The sequence below is a fragment of the Sminthopsis crassicaudata genome, chromosome 2 (genome assembly GCF_048593235.1).
Source record: "Sminthopsis crassicaudata isolate SCR6 chromosome 2, ASM4859323v1, whole genome shotgun sequence".
NCBI classification, from domain to species: Eukaryota; Metazoa; Chordata; class Mammalia; order Dasyuromorphia; family Dasyuridae; genus Sminthopsis; species Sminthopsis crassicaudata.
Window position 1 is genome coordinate 228,199,670 of NC_133618.1, and position 19,868 is coordinate 228,219,537.

Genomic DNA, 19,868 nt, shown 5'->3' on the forward strand with positions numbered 1-19,868 from the left:
AGTCAAGAGTATCTTCAAGAATGTCTATTCCTGATGAATGGATGTCCATCAATTGGAGAATGGTTGGGTAAATTATGGTATATGAAGGCTATGGAATATTATTGTTCTGTAAGAAATGACCAGCAGGAGGAATACAGAGAGGCTTGGAGAGACTTACATCAACTGATGCTGAGTGAAATGAGCAGAACCAGAAGATCGCTGTACACTTCAATGCTGTATGAAGATATATTCTGATGGAAGTGGAAATCTTCAACATAAAGAAGATCCAACTCACTTCCAGTTGATCAATGATGGACAGAAACAACTACACCCAGAGAAGGAACACTGGGAAGTGAATGTAAACTGTTAGCACTACTGTCTATCTACCCAGGTTACATGTACCTTCGGAATCTAATACTTAATGTGCAACAAGAAAATGGTATTTACACACATATATTGTATCTAGGTTATATTGTAACATATGTAAAATGTATGGGATTGCCTGTCATCTAGGGGAGGGAGGAGAGGGAGGGAGGGGATAATTTGGAAAAATGAATACAAGGGATAATAATATAAAAAAAATTATTCATGCATATATATACTGTGAAAAAAAATTATAAATAAAAAAACAACCAAACAAACAAACAACAACAAAAAAAAATGTCTATTCCTGAAGGTATCAGTTCTGCTCTAAATCTCTTTTCCCCTTTCCCTGTATCATCATCACTTTCAGTTCCATATGACAGGGAAGAACACCTGGATTCTTAAATTTTCTGGCTCTTGATGATAATTTTGAGATGGTAATGTTATTAAACTGGAGCTGGCTATGCAATATCAACAGAGAATGATGTGACAAGAGACTTCTGCAATACAGAGCCTGGATAGGATCCCCACTTCAAGGGACAAGGATGGTTACTCACAGGCCAAATCAAGATGCCTAGAGACAATCTTCTTTTTTTTTTTCTTTTTAAAAATTGATTATGATCTTCAACAATGAGATGAACCAAATCAGTTCCAATTGAGCAGTAATGAACTGAACCAGTTACACCCAGCGAAAGAACTCTGAGAGATAATTATAAACCACTACATAGAATTCCGAATCCCTCTAATTTTGTCCACCTTCAGTTTTGATTTCCTTCACAGGCTAATTGTACACTATTTCAAAATCGGATTCTTTTTGTACAGCAAAATAACTGTATGGACATGTATACATATCTTTAACATATATTTAACATGTATTGGTCAACCTGCCATCAGGAGGAAGAGATAGGGGAAAGGAGGGGGAAAATTGTAACAAAAGATTTGGCAATTGTCAATGTTGTAAAATTACCCATGCATATATCTGGTAAATAAAAACTTTTTTAAAATTGATTTATGTATTATTAGGATTGATTTGATTTTTAAGTGGTTGGCAGAATACATTTGTAAATCCATGTTAATTCTGAAGAATTTTGGGTTTTTTTTTTTTGTTTTTTTTTAGGAAATTCATTTGTGAGTCTTTTTTTATAATAGTTTTTTATTTTTCAAAATACATTCTAAGACAGTTTCATCCCTGCAAAAACCTTGTGTTCCATATTTTTCTCCCTCCCTTTTCACCTTTCCCCTCCCCTAAACAGCAAGTAATTCAGTATAACTTAAACATGTGCAATTCTTCTAAACATATTTCCACATTTACCATGCTGCACAAGAAAAATCAGATCAAAAAGGGAAAAAAATGATAGGAAAAAAATACCAAGCAAGCAAACAATAACAAAAGTGAAAATACTATGTTGTGATCCACATTCAGTTCTCATAGTTCTCTATCTGGATGTGCATGTCTCTCTCCATCACAAGTCTATTGGAATTGGTCCTGGATCACCTCATTGTTGAAAAAAGCCACATCCATCACAGTTGACTCTTCATCTTTTGCTAGGATATTTTCTCTTTCCTACTTTCAACCTGACAGATTACTTCCTTCCTACTTTTAATCTGACAAATAACTTCTCTTCAAAGTATATCACAACTGTCACCATCATCATTATGGCCAGTAAAACATTTTTTTTTTTAACTTTGATGTCTTTTGACCAATTTTTTTATTTCTTTTATAGAAATGTGATTCAAAACTTGGTGACTATAATGTGTCAGGGAATATCAAAACCACTGTGAAGTATTCATCAAACTCTTTTTTCCCAGGTCTTCAAAAGGATTCAAAAGAATCTTTAAAAGTTTATAAGATCATGGGATTTAAAGATCATCTCATTGAACCCCTTCATTTTACAAATGAGCAAACTGAGGCCCAGAGACATGAAGTGGCTCTCCCAAGGTCACAGAGTTAAGTAGTAGAACTAATTAGTCACAGCCTAAGTCACTGAATTTCCACTCCAGGACTGACACAAACACTCTGGGAGGCAGTGTTCCTGAGCTTTGCTATTGCTTTGCTGGTTGGTCCTGACTGAGCTGGGACAAAAATTCCCAGGATGGGCTTATGTCCACTAGCACAGGATGTCTTCTTTGTTTAATGGGTGGTTGCCTTTCCAAGACAGGAATCTTGGTAGCTAATAATTACCAACAATACATTATGATTGTTATTGTCATAACTACATGACATTTTTATAGCCAAGAGCATCTAATAGGAAAAGCTGAGTCTTCACCCTCATATAGGACTCTATTTATAGTGTGAACCCCAAAGAAGGTGGTGAAAAAGATTCTAAGGCTGTAAATTCTAAGGTTATAGTCCTCCTACTCTGTATCTATTATACAGGTACCTATTTACATATTTTCTTCCCAATTAGTATGTTAGCTCTTAGAAGGCAGGTGCTGTTTTTACATTTATGCCTTTCTTTGTATCACCAGCCCTTTACAGAAGATCAGGCACTACCTAGTATGCATAATAAATGCTTGCTGATTGCTTGAGGTTACTAGTGGAAAGGATATAGCAAGGGGCTCAGAATTATAAAGACTTGAATTCAAATGTGGCTTCAGGTACTTACTAGCTATGTGATCCGGGGCAAATCACCTAACCTTTATCTGCCTCAATTTTTCAGCTGCAAAATGGGGATAATAACAGCATGTACCTCACAGAGGTATTGCAAAGATCAAATGAGATAATATTTATAAAGAGATTAGCGCAGTGTCTGACATATAATATGCAATAATAATATATAATGTAATATTAATAAATATCTGTTCTCTTCCTTCCTGATTGAAAAGAATATGCAGTGAAGAGATAGCTGACTTGACTTAAGCTGCACAATCATCAGAAATAAATGATTGAATCAAGAAACATTTAGTAAGAAATCATTATGTGTCCGGTTTTAAATGCTGGGGATACAAAAAACATGGTCTCTGCCCTCAAGGAGTTTACTTTCTAACAGATGAGATAATAATCAAATAACTATGTACATGAAGGAAATATTAAAAAGTAGATAGAAGATCTCAGGGAGAAGGCATTCATAGTAAGGGTAAATAGGAAAGGTTTTCTGCAGAAGGCAAGATTTTAATTGAGTCTTGAAGGGGGGTAAGGAAACCAGGAGAAAGAGGTGAGACAAAAAAATTCCAGGCTTGGGGGACAGCTATTGAAAAGTTACAGTCTGGAGATGGAGTGTCTCATGAAATGAACAAGCAGATCATCAAGTGTTGAAGGGGAATAAAGTGTAAGAAATCTGGAAAGGCAGAAAATGTTATTATTTAAAAAATTTAATTAAAAATTATTTGTTGAAATTTGGTTTTACACACATATATATTGTATCTAGGTTATACTGTAACACATTTAATATGTATGGGATTGCCTGTCATCTAGGGGAGGGAGTAGAGGGAGGGAGGGAGGGGAAATTTTGGAAAAGTGAATACAAGGGATAATCTTGTAAAAAAAATACCCATGCATATGTACTGTCAAAAAATTATAATTATAAAATTAATAATTTTTTTAAAAGAAAGAAAATTGTTTGTTACTCTTAAAAGTTCCCATCTCCCTTCCTCTCTCTGCACCTTCCACCAAGGAAGACAGCCATTCGACACAAATCTATGGCACAAGTAGGTGCCTGTTGAAGTGCATGGTGTCAGTACTTCATGAATCTCTGGAGGTGGATAGCACCTTTCTTCATAGGTCTTTCATAATTAATTTGAGTATTTACAATATTCAGAATAACTTGGTTGTTCACAATTATTCTTTGAACAATACGGCTATTACTGTACTCTGAGTTCTCTTGGTTCTCTTCACTTCGCTTTTTGTTCTTTTATACAATGAAAAGCTTTAAATGCCAAAGAGAGCATTATATTTGCTCATGGAGATAGTAATAGGAAGCCACTGGACAGTGTGTGGGGAAATGATATAGGAGAAGTGTTTTAAAGAGAGGGAAGAAGTAGAAGTTGCAATTTCCATGGAAGGTAGAACTAGCACCAAGACTCTGGTTGGTTTTCTCAGGAGTGAATATAGCCAAAGTAAATGTAAGTGAGAACAGAGTCTCCAGAGTGGGGGAAAGCTGCCATTTTTTACTCAGCAGGGTCACGTTAGGTGATACTATGACTACCCTGGCCTCAGTTTCCCCATCTGCACCATGGGGAGAAGCCAAAACCTTTGAGCTCTCAGGATGAAAGGCTCTTTAGTGGTGGTGAACATGGCTACCTGTAAAATTGGGCTAATGACGCCACTCGCTCTCTGGCTAGTGAGGAGTCTGGTCTTCTTTGAAGATGAAACATGCTCGACCCTAATGAGGAGTCAGTTGTAGCAGAATTAAGACTGGGCGCCAGCTTCCAGCGAGTTCTCTCATAGACCACTAATCAGGCCCCACCCTGTGAGTAGCATAGGGATGAGGGTTTCTTAAATAGTGCAACTTGAACTTCTCAGTTCACACAATATTTAAGCAAAACAAAGTAGCTCCTGTTTGCTTTTATGGGGCAGTGTTCTTTTCCCCACCTGATTCTTGAGTACTTTAACTCAACTGTCTTCCCTGCAGGTAAAGGAAAGGAAAGCGTGGATCAAGAGAGAGAGATAAAAAGAGTCTCCTGAGTAAGTTTCTACCAGGAAAGTCACACAGAATCCCCTCTGATTCTCTATAGAATCTTCTCTATCCCCCTATGTGCACCATTTCAAGTTTGTAAGCCCACTCTGGTTCTGGTGTGAATACGACATTCATTTTCTAAAATGGCGGTTATCCAACATAAGAACCTTTCATAGCATCCTCTCTATGCTCAGAAATGGTACCTAAAGTAACCAGTGGTCCTTTTTATTTCTTTAGCCTTTTAAATGAATACTTATTCTGTTATCAGAAAGGCAATGACAGGCAATAAAGCTAAAAATGACAACTTACTGAGTTGGAGATGGTATTAGCTAAGATGGGGAAAGCAATTCTATGGCACCTATGGGCGGGTATTGAAGCACGTGACAGTGGGACTTGATGAATTTCATTATATATTTTTCCTTCCATTCTCTCCCCCTACCTTCTTTCTTCTACCATTCTCACTTTTTTATGGTTCAGGCTCACTTCCCTATGTTCCTGGCATCCAGGATTAAAGAGGCTGCTTGTACATGAACTAAAAGCTTACTTCACTCATTTTGGGGTGAAGAACTACCTTTGTCCTTAAGTAGTCAATCACTGGTTCTGCTTTTTTACAAACTCAAACACAAGCCTGGAGTTATAATAAACAAGTGGGTCTGGTTTATAGATAATACTTGGCAAAGCAGAATAGGAATGGAGGAAGCTGTGACTCCTGGGAAGCGGAGTTTCAGAAATGTGCTGAATATCAGGAAGAACTGAAAGATAATCTTCTCCCAGTTTTCCCAGAGGAGAAGCATAGTCCAGGAATTATCATATCTTCATAATAGTCCAACATTCATTAAGTCATTAATTTGTTTATCTGATTTGCAAAAAGATGCCTAAAGGCTGCATCTTTGGATGAATTGGCATTAACCTCAGAGAAGACTCATTGCCTACCTAAATTTCCAAGAAGTAAAAGGACCAGGACCTTCAAGTTTCTGTGTTAGAAAGCCAAATGGCCCAATCTAGATTCACTCTAACCCATCAAAGTATCTTGGCTCTTTAGGAATGAAAAAGATGGGGACCAGAGACCCTGGGATGTGATTCCTTCAGACTTAAGGAAAAACAAATATCTACATTCCCTTACATTTCTTTCTTTCTTTCTTTTTCTTTTTCTTTTTTTTTTTTTGTGTGTGTGTACTCCACTCTCATCTCTATTCTTTTTTTTTATTGTTTATAATTTATGCTTAGTTTCATTTTTAAAATTAATTTTATAATTTTTTTGACAGTACATATGCATAGGCAATTTTTTTTTTACAACATTATGCCTTATATTCATTTTTCCAAATTTTCCCCTCCCTCCCTCCCTCTACTCCCTCCCCTAGATGACAGGCAATCCCATACATATTAAATGTGTTACAGTATAACCTAGATACAATATATGCGTGTAAAACCAAATTTCTTGTTGCACGGTAAGAATTGGATTCCGAAGGTATAAGTAACCTGGGTAGAAAGACAATAGTGCAAACATTTTACACTCATTTCCCAGGGTTCCTTCTCTGCATCCCCTTACATTTCCATGACAAAATCCCTTGTCTCCTTATCTTATTATTCCACCCCTGATCAAAGCTTCAACAACTATATGAATGAGCAACTTGATTTCACCCAAGTCCTTAGGCCTTAGCTTAAGAATAACCTGAAAGTCACTATGGAAAACAAAGCCATGTTAAGAAACAGTAAATCACATGTGCAGTGTCAGGGATACATTCAAAACCTGAGTCTCCATACCTCATACACACTATATTGCCTGTCAGTGTCTGTGAGGGGGTGTGTACAAAGGTACTAATTACAGGCTATAGAGCAGATAATTAGCACCTCCTCTTAATAGGGGAGGCAACCTGTTGGTATCTGCCCTGGTATTGCCTCAGGGATTTTGTTTTTAATTTCTTTTTTTTTTTTTTTTTTTTTTTTGGTGAGGGGCAAAGGAAGGAAAGTAATGGAAACACATCATATCACTGAGCCTTCCTCCAGGCCTTAGTCCTGGATGAGAGGAGGACATGCAAAGGCTCACCTCTTGATCTAGCTCCGTGTTGACTTCTAGCTGTTGCTTCTGGTTTTGCAAGGCTGGAAAGCGGGTGGTCAAGTGTTGCCCTAAGGAAGATGGTTTCATGAGGCCCAGGAGGTAGCAGAGCAAGGAGAGCTGTGAAGAAGAGGAGGAAGAGGATGCATCATTGACGTGGTGCTTAGAGATATATGCACTGAGGAATTCAGTAGAAGCCCACAACCAAGCAGCTTTTTTTTTTTTTTTTTTTTTTTTTAATCTAGAAATTGAAAATTGCTTTCTTTAAGTTCTACATTAGTGCATCATCAGGATCAGGCAGCATGGGCTTGGAATCAAAATCTGGACCCTGAAGTTTAATAGCTGCCTGACCCTAGATGATAAATCACAACCTCTCCCAATCTCAGTTTCTTCAGATACAAACAAGAGCTAAGAATATTTGTGTTCTCAGGGGATGTTGCAAGTTACTCAAATGTCCTTGGATCTTGATTTTCTCATCTATAAAATGGATTTTTAAAAACCCAAAGTAAATAAATTAAATGGGAATGATAATACTTACCTAGTAACGAAGAATACTGTAAAGTGCTATACAAATGTGAGGTATCAAAGAAATAATGTGGTATGGTGGAGGGGGGGCCCAGTCAGACAGAGAACCTATCTTTGAATTCCAACTCTGCCTATCTTTTCTTGGACAGGCTGCTTAACCCCTTTAGGGGTTCACTCTAAATTTACCCTAACACTCTAAAGATGCATCCATAAAGGTTTTCTTGAGCCCAGGGGGTCCTAATGCTATATAAATTAAGGCAGAAAGTCTGGAACAACAAGCTCTAGAACTGGGTCTCTGCCTCTGCGTAAATGCCTTCTCCTTTCTGTGCTCTCTACCTCTAAATTCTACTTTCAAAAAAAAGGCCAGTCATAAGAACAAACGAGAGAACACACTCTATCTTATACTTGGGTAGAAGGTGTCAGACAGCTTCTAAGTATATAATCTAACCATCAGTATAAACGCCTAGAGGCATGCAGCCTGGAGCTTACAAACTGACGGGTGATAAGTTCACTTGGGCAGCCTCTACTAGTGGGAACCCTTGATCTTCTCCGGCTGAAAATGGAAGGGGCTGACTAATTTCTCGGAAGTTAGCTTCTGAGTGTCTGCAAAAGCAGACAATGAGGCTCTTGCTTCTCCGACGTTATAGGAGATGGAGAAAGGGAGGAGCAAGTGGGCACATGGGAAAGGAGGGTTTGTCAAACTCACAGATGGAGCTCTTGCCAGGGGGACGCATGGTGTGGCTAGTCACACATTTGCCAGTCTCCTCCACCTCAGAAACTTAACCCGAGGTCCCTATTTACGCCATATCCACATGGTTGCTCACGATTTAGAGTAACACCTTTTCTCAGGTCCAGCTCCCCTGCTCACCCCGAAGCCCCTCTTCTTAAGTAAGTGCACCTGGCTGCTTCATCATGACTCAACATGACTCACTTGCCAGACACTCAACTCAGCACCTATCTACCAGATTGCAGGTTTAGACAGTCAAAAGTCTCAAGGCTGCTAAAAGGATGAAATTGTGGCTAGGAGCCAGGATCATCTCCCTCTTCCTCCCCCTCTCCCCCAAGTCTGTGGCCCTAGGCTTATAGAAATGGTGCAAACCATCTATCTTTAGTCATAGAGAGAAAGAGAAGTGGGAGCAAGAAAGAACTGACTGGTCATAGAAGCTTGGACATAAACGTGACCTAGCTCTGCACCCAAACCACTGAGATCTCAGTCCCTTGGCAGGCTCTTAGAAACCAGAGTTGTTTCTAGAATACCCCCTGTCCATTCGTCCCTTACAATTGCACAAGCATTAGATTTTGCTTTTTAAGACAAAAGAGATTTAAAATTTATTACACATACAATCCATACAAATAAAACATATTCCTTTGACCTCATGACCATCAAGCTTTTGGGTTTGCCCTGTGCGAGCTCACTTTTGTTCTCTAAACACTCTTAAGCTCCATGAGCCCACGAGATGGGGGATAGGAACATGGTACATATTCACAGGCACCTCACTTACTCCCATCTTCTTCTTGCTTAGTTAAAACAGCCTCAATCAGATCAGTTCACCAAGCTGCTTCTCCCTGTTATTTGCTATTGTACTTGCTGATTGCTTATTCTTTTTACATTTCCGGGGCTGTGGGTATGGCACTAGAAAGCTGAATTAAAGGGATGAATCACTTAAGAAATAACCTTACACACACACACACACACACACACACACACACACACACACACACACACCCCTCCCTGCAATAAGCTTATTTTGGTTGTGATGGGTACTGGTAGGATATAGATTGTACATTGTCTCTAGTTATGAGATATCATGCCAGATATTCAGCCATGAAGAGAAAACTCAACATCAGGATTCAAATTATTACTTAAGAAAAGAGGCCTTCCTTGGTTGGGCTACTTTTTTTTTTCCTATTCTGGAGTAAAAAAGATGAGTTCGTTATCATATCTCCCATGATGATGCCAATGGTAGAATAATCCTAAAACAGCATTTGCATTGATGCTGGACTTTTCCAAGATAGAATGATTGTTCACATTCTCTTATTCCAGCAGTCACCCAACAGCATGACCACCTGGACACAACATAATACTTAATATCTGAGATTGATTTGGCTTTCTAATTCTTTTTTAAATTCAATTTTGTTTTATTTTTAATTTTGAATTCCCTCCCTCTCTGATTCCCTTCCCCACTCACTGAAAGGTCAAGAAAAACATAATTCATCACATATATATGTGTGTGTATAAATATAATCATGCAATATGAATTCCTACCTTAGCCATGTCCAGAGAAAGAGAAAGAGACAGACACACACAGACAGAGACAGAGACAGACAGAGACAGACAGACACAGAGAGAGACAGAGAGAGAGAGAAAAAAGAAAAAAGAAACAAAATATACTTTATTTTGTACTCTGTGTCCACCCAGCCTCTCTGTGGAGACAGCATGTTTCATCATGAGTCATTTGAAATTGTGATTGATCATGGCAAATATGGGACTATGTTTAAAATGACTATTCAGGTAAAATATTAGCACTACTGTCTATATACCCAGGTTACTTATACCTTCGGATTCCAATTCTTAACGTACAACAAGAAAATTGGATTTACACACATATATTGTATCTAGGTTATACTGTAACACATGTAAAATGTATGGGATTGCCTGTCATCTAGGGGAGGGAGTAGAAGGAAGGAGGGGAAAATCTGGGAAAATGAATACAAGGGATAATGTTATAAAAAAAATTGCTCATGCATATATACTGTCAAAAAATTATAATTATAAAATTAATTTAAAAAATGACTATTCAGTATGTCCTACATCAGATTGCTTGCTATCTTGGATAGGGAGAAGGTAAGGAAAGGAGCAAAAAAGATTTGGAACTCAAAATCTTACAAAAATGAACGTTGAAAACTGTCTTTACATATAATTGGAAAAATAAAATGCTATTAGGAACAAAAAGAAAATTATAATTGGTCATTGTCTTGATCATTTACTAAGTCTTTCAAAGTTCATTATCTTTACAACATTCCTATTATTGTATAAAATATTTCCTTACTACTATTCATTTCACTTTATATCAGTTCTTACAACTCTCCAGAATTTTTTATATTCTATCATATCAAATGTAATTTATTCAGCCATTCTCTAATTGATAGACATCTGATTAACTCTTTTTCTATATCTCTCCCTTTACCACAAACAAAACTTGCTGTTACTTAATTCTTTTTCTATTTCACTCAGTTCATCAGTAACTTCCTGTTTATACTGGATTCTCTTCTCATGCTAAACTATAAGAAGTCAACCACTTCTCTAACTCCAGGCTTTCCCTGCTATTGTTGATAAGAATCATAGCATATCAACAATGGAATCAACCTCAGAGTAAGTCAATGTCCACTAGAGCAAGAATCATTTTACACCATACCTGACAAGTAGTCAGTCTTTGCTTGGAGAACCGAGAAGGAATTGACCGAATACATTAAACATCCTATTCCATCTTTAAATAGCTCTAGTTGTTTGGAAATTTATTCTTATGTCAAATCTAAATCTTCATCTCTTCTACTTCAAACCATTGCTCCTTTTTGTCTTCTAGGGCCAAGCAAAACAAACTGAATCTCTCTTCCATGGAATAGCCCTTAAAATAACTGAAAACAATTAGCATGTTCTACTTCTACCCTATGCCCAAGACTTTTTACTTGGCTAAATATTCTCCTTTCCTTCAATTGAGAATCCTTGGTTTAGTCCTCATATTTAACTTTAACATGCTTGACCATTCTAGTTATCCTCTTCAAGTCACTCTCCAGCTTTAAAACAACAATCTTCCTAAGAGGTGGAGCCCATGGCTAAATGTGATGTTGTAGATTAGGACTAGCCAACAGACTCTTCACTAGACACAGTGAATCCCTTAACATAGAATAAGAATAGATTAAAATTTTTGGTTGCTACATAACACTACTAATTCAACTTCTAGTCTATTAAAAATCTCACAAAGAAATGGAGCTGGACAGGTCTGCTGAGAGGTTAAGTTTAATTCCTCTTTAGGGAAAAAAAAAAAGGAAAGGACAGAAATGGCAAGCTCTTATGTGCTAAATCTTGATTTCTGGTAAAGTTCTAAACATATCATTATCGGATAGTTAAGAAGCACATGGAAAAGTCAGTAGGGATGACAAGTAACCAGCAAGAACAATTCATACCGAACTAAGCTGATTTCCCTTTTTTGAGAGAGTTTATTAGGCTAGTAGTTCAAAGAAATTCTATAGGTATGCTTTTACTAAATTTTATCAGAACATTTGACCAATTCCCCCATGCTATTTTATGGACAAGGTACAAAGCTGAGAAGTAGAAAAACAATTAGTGAGAAGATTCAGAAAAGTTTGAAGAGCTGAACTCATAGTATGTAATGGTTCAACATGAGCTTGGGAAGAACAGAGAAATGCTTAAGTTTAAGAATCTTTAAAAATCTTTTAAAAGTTTTGCTTTTTTTTTTTTTTTTTTAACCAATGACATGGATAAAAGATGCAATGTTCATCAAGTCTGAAGATGACAGAAAACTGGAAGGGATACGTAGCAGGATGACACAGTAGAAAGACCATTCTCTCTAGACTCAAAGATGCTGTTGTTTAATAACTATAGGATCTTTGGCAAGTGCCTTCAAGTGTCTCGGTGTCAGCTTCCCCATGAGATCCCTTCCAATTCTTGATCTATAATTCCATGATCTTATAATCCTCTACTGAGTAAGGATTTGAAAATATTCTAACAAGTTCATATATTGAGTCAAACTGAGTAAGATGAAATTTAATAAGGATAAACATGATATTTTATTTTATACTTGAACTATTCAGCTAAAAAATAAGGTCTGGTAGTGTTGATGGTCTACATGCTCCACAATGAGTCAATGCTGGGATGTGGCATTTAAACAAAATTTAATGCAAATTTAAACGCTGTAGGAGAGGCAAAATGTCCAGGACTCAGAAGGTGATAGTTCTAGTGCACTCTTCCAGCCTAGCTTCCCAGAAGGCTCAGTCCCAAGCATCCTGCCTACATAAGGCATTTTCTTATCAGCTCTCCTGCATTTTCTCACTAGCCCAAAATTACACTGTATTTACTCTGTACGTATTATGTATCTTTGTATATACCATAGCATGTGAACATATTATTTTTCCTCAGAACAAGATAAACTATTGTTGAGAAAGGACTATTTTTTGGTTTGGGCCAGGGGTGTGGAGCCTATTGTTAAGTTTTTAATAGACTTGTGGGTCTCCGTTTCTTTGTGAGATTTTAGTAGACTAGAAGTTGAAATAATAGTATTGTAAACAGAAAACTTAATCTATTCTTAGTCTTTGTTAAGGGATTCCTTGTGTCTGGTGAAAGGCTTGCTGGCTAGACCACGTCTACAACATCACGTTAGTCTTGGGCTTCACAATTTAGGAAGGTTGTTGTTAAGCTGGAGAGTGACTTGAGGAGGACAACTAGAGTGTTTATTCCTCCCAAGATCATGTTGAACTATTAAAGTTGAGTTCAACTCTTCAGTGTTTTCTGGATCTTCTTCCTAATTATTTGTTTTTCCTAGTTTTCAGCTTTCTACCCTGTTCATAAGAATAGCATGGGAGATTTGGTCAAATGTTCTGATAAAATTTATTTACATTTCAGAAATGAGCAATTGCTGCAAATCAAGGTCTTGATTTATTGCTTTGTTGATTACCTAGACTTAAGGAAGTGATGGATAAAATGTTAATAATGCAATTTAAACTTAAAAGTGTGTTGTGCATACATTTTTTCCTCCTGGAGAGCTGGTGGTTAAACAGCTACCAGTACATTTCTGTTTAAAGCTCTTCTCCCCCACTTCTACTCCAAAGTATTTACATGGCATATAATGGTTAATTTAATAGCATCTGTTTGATGATGATTCAGACAGACCCATATTTCCTGCCTACTTCTATTTGTATGTACTGTCACTAAATTCAACTTATACAAAACAAAATTGATCACGGAACATGAGGACTGATGGAGACCTGAAAGATCTAACTCCCTTAGCTCACTGTTGAAAAAACAACATCCTAGAACTTAAATGACCTTCTAAGGATCATACAGCTAGTGAAAAGATAAGACTTACTAAGACATGTGTTTTCTGATAGTCCATTGTTCTACACCAAGCTGTGTCTCTCTTCAATTTCACTCCAGCTCCTTTTTCAATACTTCCTATTTTTGTCCGTGGTATGGCTTATTCTTCTAAATTGTTCAGGTTATAAATTTTAAAGATATTTTGGTTTCTCATTTTTCAAGGTTTCTCCTTCTCCCGGTTTCTTTCTTTGGTTTCTTCTTCTTTAACCCATTTATTTGATTTGCCACCAAGTCCTACATTTCTTCCTTTGAAATGTTTCTTGGAAACCACTTCTTCTTTTCCATTTCCATTGCCTCCAACTAGGCCAGGTTCTCATCATCTCATCTCATAAGATCCTCTAACAACAGTTTCCTATCTAGTTTCTAAAACTCTTGTTTTTTTCTCTACTACCAGCCATCTTCTATACTATTTTCTGTGAGTCTTCTTAAAATCAGGGGTTCATCATGTCTCCCTTTAATTAAAGACTTATATTAACCTCAAACTCTTCTGTTTGACTTTGATTTAAAGTCAAACAGGATTTATTGAAGAGAGCAAACCCAACTACCTAATTTTCTTTTTAAAAAATTCATTTCTTTGACCAACAGGATGATTTCAGAAAGGCCTGGAGAGACTTACATGAACTGATGATGAATGAAATGAGCAGGACCAAGAGATCATTATATACTTTCAACAACAATACTATATGATGATCAATTCTGATGGACAATGAGATGAACCAAATCAGTTCCAATAGAGCAGTAATAAACTGAACCAGCTACACCCAGAGAAAGAACTCTGGGAGATGACTATGAACCATACATAGAATTCCAATCCCTTTAATTTTGTCCACCTGCATTTTGGATTTCCTTCACAGTTTAATTGTACAGTATTTCAAAGTCCCATTCTTTTTGTACAGCAAAATAACTGTTTGGACATGTATACATATATTGTATTTAACTTATAATTTAACATATTTAACATGTATTAGTCAACCTGCCATCTGGGTGGGGGGGAGGAGGGGAAAAAATTAGAATAAAAGGTTTGGCAATTATCAATGCTGTAAAATTGCCCATGTATATATCTGGTAAATAAAAACTGTAAAAAAAATTCATTTCTCAAATTCTGAGTTTCAAATTTTCTTCTTCCCCTCACCTCTCTCCCACCCATTGAGAAGATATTCTGCTCAACTTTCAAGCTCCCCTATAATTTGACTATATTCTACCTATTCCAGCTTCTTAGGACACATATAACACAATATTTTTCATTTGTATGACTCTAACACAGAGTTGGATCTGTGGTAATTACTCTCTCTCTCTCTCCATATACATATATATTGATTAATTTAATAAGTTGTGTTTACTGTGGCTACTCCAATGTTTACCTCTTCCCCCCACTGTAGAATTCTTCTGTTCTCTATATTTAATTGTTATACTTGGCACATGGGTAGGGCATGTTGATGTAGCATCAAATTTCCACACTATTTTAATTCTAAAACTTACCTGAGTCTTGTCCTTCCAGAGGGAGAGAACTTCTGTCTGTCCCAAAAGCCGAGCAATGATTACAAGGCTGAGTTGACCTCGAAGCTGCCTGTGGGGAAAGAAAAGAAACCTTAGCTATGTTTAGGAGCCAGAGGAAGGCAAGAATATCTGGGAAGAAAAAGAGAAGGCAATATATGGGAAATTTCAATGCCTAAGGATTTTCTGCAGTCAGCAATACAGATAAACCAGACATCCATTTAACATTCTTCCATTCATTCTTTCACCCATATCTCCCTCCTAGGGCTATGACAAACTACTGCTGATCCTTCATTCTCTGACCCCATTCCTCTCATTTTCATCTCTAGCTATAGCACAGCACCCCTAGCAGAACAGCTAATCCTGTGGTCACAGAGTCATAGTCCCCCAGAACAGAATTCAAAGATGCCAGAACAGAGAAGGGAGGGAAGAAAAAGGCAACATCTCCCTTCTTTCTGCCTCCAGCTGCTCCACAATTCTTTAACCTTCTCCCCACACTTGTTGCTTTCTCATGAAGTACCAGATGGTAAGATCTGGCAGTCACTGAAGACGCGGTACATCCATCATTCTCTTAGGACATGACCACAGTCACTTAACTTCTCAGAGCCAGAAGTTCAAGGATTACACTGAAATGACCTAAACTAGCACTCATCTTCTCCTTTGGAGATCTGTCGACCTTAGGTATCATTCATTTAATGCACACCAAAGGAATCCACAAGTGGATTGAGTGTACTTTCTACATGCTAGTGAAGATCTTTTCCTTTTACTCCTGCCTCAGTCTCACTTATGTGTCCTGACTGCTCACTATCATGGGTCTTATAGGCTCTAGGAGTTCTCCGGCAGGCCCTGCAGCAATTGAGAGGGCCTCAGGTAATGGAAGGACCAGATGTAATATTCTTCCTATTACAGTAAAAGTCTAGGCCCAGTGGCCAGGAAGCCAGGGTAGCCATAGCCATAATGACAGTAACACGCTGAACCTCCATGGAGCCCTTCCAGCCTGCCACACCTATTTTCAATCTTTAACTCTTTCTCCCCAAGTGACTAAAGGGTAATGGGGCAGAGGAGATGGAAGTTGCCTGCCCAAAGCTACTGAGTCAATTTGGGCCAAAACTGAATTCAGGATCCAGTAGGCTTCTAGACCCAAGCTGAAAAACAAGAGAACCTTATCCAATCCAGCGCTTCTATTTGATGGGTGCCCAATATCACTCCCACTTGGCACTCTTTTTCCTAATATTCTTCTATATAATCCCTTCGTCTTCATGCTCTCTAAAATTTGGTGATGTCTGTTTGTTTTTAAAATGGGCTGTGGTAGGGAATCTTTACATCTGTACAGCTGGGAGGGAATAGTGCAAACAAACAGAACAATCTTGGGAAAGGGGAAAAACAGCAGCAAAAGAGGATGAGTTAATAAGATCATTTCCAGCTCATTTCTGACTGGGAAAAGTCAGAAAGTGAGTTGTTTAACAAAGTAGGGCTTTTGAAATTTAAAGGAAACAAAAGAAAAAGCTCACACAAGAAGACTATTCTGACACCATCCAAATTTACAAGCAGGTTTTATTGTTCCACTTTATATTTACACAGGACCCTCCAAAGTGCTCTGAGATCTAGGGAAGGGTCACTATGTCCATCTTACTGGTTAATTAAGACACCCAGAAATTCAGAAAACCCAGTGACCCGTTGCACAGTTGTCAGACACTATGTGTACAATCTGGAAAATGCTCCACAGCTACAAATTTCTTCTTCCCTCCAATGGCCAACCCTACTAGACCTCACATTTTTGTCCCATGGCAGTTAGGAGGCTCAGCTGTTCTCCGGGGTGCACAGAACAGCTGGATTCAGAGCTGTGGTGGGAGGTAAATCCAGTCCCTGGGCACTGCTTCTCCACAGCCAAACTCAGAGCCAAAAGAGTGCTGGCATCTGGGAGCCATTAATCTGAAACCCCAGGCCTGCACTGAGTTAATTAACCCAAGTGTGGGTAGGAAGGGGTGGGGGTGGGGAAGGGTGGGAGAAGGGAGGGGTAAAACAGGGAGGAGAACAGGCCAGAAAAGAAGTGCTGGGGTTGGGGGGGGGGGAAGGAGGAGGGTAGGAAGTGAATCCAAAATAAAGCAGAGAGAAGAGGCGAACCCAGGGCGGGTCAGGACAGGGCTGTCTTCCAGAAATGGAGAAAAGGGATTGGAAGAAAAAAAAAAAAAAAGGATGAAAAGAAACCCACATCTGAGGGAACAGAACTTCCCCCCTGCATTGTATTCTACTGCCCACCGTCTTTCATGCTATTGACTTTTAAACAGTCTCATTCTCATGTCCCTGCTGGGACAAAGAAAATGGGGGCAGGGATAATTTTCCTATTTAACAGATGGGGAAAACTACAACTTGGAGAAAAAAGGCTTCCTCAAAGAAAAACACAAAATGTGTCAGTTGGCAAAAAGGGAGGACAAGTCTTTGTAGGTATTCTAATTCCCAATCCAATCTTTTGGTTGCTGGTGCCTTTTCTCTCCAATTAGGAAGACTGTCCCCAGCAGATAAATGCATGCTGGGGACAACTTTGGAAAGAGCAAGGAGCAAGAAATTCTGCTCGGAGCTTTGGCTGGTCCAACAGCTGCGGGTTCTCTCCCTCCAAACTTCCCCAAAGGCTCCACCCAGCAGTGGTGGGGGCTGGGTCTCAGAGGAACTCTGGATAGAGCAAGAGGATTCAGAAGCAATTCAAACAACTTTCATATAAGGCAACAGGATGCAGCAGACCTCCGAACGCATGCACCAGATCCGGCCCAGCCTCGGCCTTCCCCCCGTCGCGGAGAGGCCGGAGCTGCCCGGGGCTCTTTCCTGGACACTCCATCTCCAAGAGACTGCCACTGATTCAGTCGGCACTTTCATGCCAAGATGGGGAGACTGAGGCAGGAGAGAGGCAGCTTTGTCCGACCCAGAAGGAGGAATGGGGAAGGAGGCCCCCACAGCTGGCAGTCAGAGAAGCTTTTTATTCAGCTCCTGTTCCCTTTCCACACGTTTGGTCCCCGGCCAGGGGAGAAAGCGGCCAAAATCTCCAGCTGGGGCAGACCACCTCCAAGTCCTTCAGGCACATCCCCTTGACTGGAGAGCCTGGGAGGGACACTAACCAGGAAATCTGCCCAGAGTCCACTTCATCTCTGTCTGATAACCTGAAAGAGTCTCAGGAGAGGGTGGGGGAAGGAGGAGAGGCTAATTCCAGACAACAGACAGCTACTGTCCACCTCCCCACGTTAGCTGTAAGTGGTGCTCTGACACTGAATGGGTCACTGGGATTTCAAGGGGCTCGGAAGATATGCGAATCTCCATATAGCTCCTTAGCCAAATCTTTAGCCTTTTACAGTTAAATGCAAAAAGAGAGTCCAACTTGACTTCCTCCGTGCAATCCTCCTTTCCCAATTAACTGATTCCCCACCCCGCCCCCAACACTGGCCTTCAACTGTGGCCAAGACCTTTTGTATGTCTGGCTCCAATCAGGAGGGTAATCCTACACCATACATACATCCTGTATACAGCCAACCAACAGACAATTATTAATTGCTCACGCTATACCAGGCACAGGGCTGATACTGGTGTGAGAGATACAGTTCCCATATCTTACAATTCCATAAGTTCCTGGAATTTACAAATCCTTTAGGGCAGGGCTACTTAAACCTTTTCCACTCCATACCCTTTTTTTTTTCAGACAATTTTTTATGTGGGCCCAGGTATATAGGTATGTAAAATAGGCTTACAAATAAAATATTTATTGATAATAAATCATAATTTTATAACACCTACATTCAATTATGTGAGTGACCCCATATGGGATGTTAAACCACAACTCAAGAAGCTTTGCTTTAGGGGATGCTATCTGGACACATGGAGGCAACAAGGTGGTTCAGTGTACTGGGAGTGAGTTCAAATTCTGACACAGACACTTACTAGCCCTGTGATCCTAGGAGTCACTTAACCTTGTTTGTCTGTTTCTTTATCTGTAAAATGAGCTGGAGAAAGAAATGGCAAACCATTCCAGTATCATTGCCAAGAAAATTGTAAACAGAGTCATGAAAAGTCAGATATGACTGAACAACAACAACAATTTCAGCTTATTGCTTATAATCTAGAGCAGCAGGTGAGATTAATAAACATAAAAGTTCTAAACAAAAAGAAAGCAAAGATAAAAGTGTAGATGTTTATACGGATATTCATTGGTTTAGTGGACTTTATTGAGAGCAGCCTTGGGGTTAAATTTGAACTCGGGTCCTCTTGACTCCAAGGTCGGTGCTCTATCCACTGCCCCATCTAGCTGCCCTGGTAGTACATGGCCTTCTAAATGGTCTAGCTCTCTCAGATTTCTCCACATTCTTTCCAATACGCGTTCCACATAAATGCTAAGGTGATATTCTTAAAGCACAAATCCAGCAAAGTCACTCCTTTGCTTAATGTGCTTTCAATCAGTTGTATGTGTCATAGATCTCTACAGTAGCATGTGGGGAAGCCTACGGGCTCCGTGTATTGTTGCCTACATTCATAATTGAAAGAAGTGCTAAACTTCACATAGAAGGTAGGAAAAATAAAGATGTAATATTTTTCCCATTCAAGTTCAGGGATCCTATGAAATCTATGAACCCTTTCAAGTTAAGAATCCCTGCTCCAGTGGACTCATTTTGTTTCTAAAATGAAATATATGTCTGGTATTTTTAGTCTTTATAACCCAGCTCCAGTTTCATCTCCTGACATT

The 19,868-nt window shown here is 38.9% G+C and overlaps 1 protein-coding gene across 8 annotated transcripts in view; it reads right to left on the reverse strand.

The window, feature by feature from the left end:
* Positions 1 to 19,868, reverse strand: part of FAM178B (family with sequence similarity 178 member B) — a 188,994-nt gene that overhangs the window by 25,077 nt on the left and 144,049 nt on the right. For 7 of the 8 annotated variants that reach the window (XM_074288423.1, XM_074288421.1, XM_074288422.1 and 4 more), the window contains 2 exons: positions 15,131 to 15,218; positions 7,006 to 7,134 (listed from right to left, as the gene is read on the reverse strand). In XM_074288423.1, coding sequence (XP_074144524.1) covers positions 7,006 to 7,134; positions 15,131 to 15,218 — 217 coding nt within the window. The remainder of the gene's footprint in view (positions 1 to 7,005; positions 7,135 to 15,130; positions 15,219 to 19,868) is intronic. The other variant, XM_074288426.1, reaches the window with a different exon arrangement.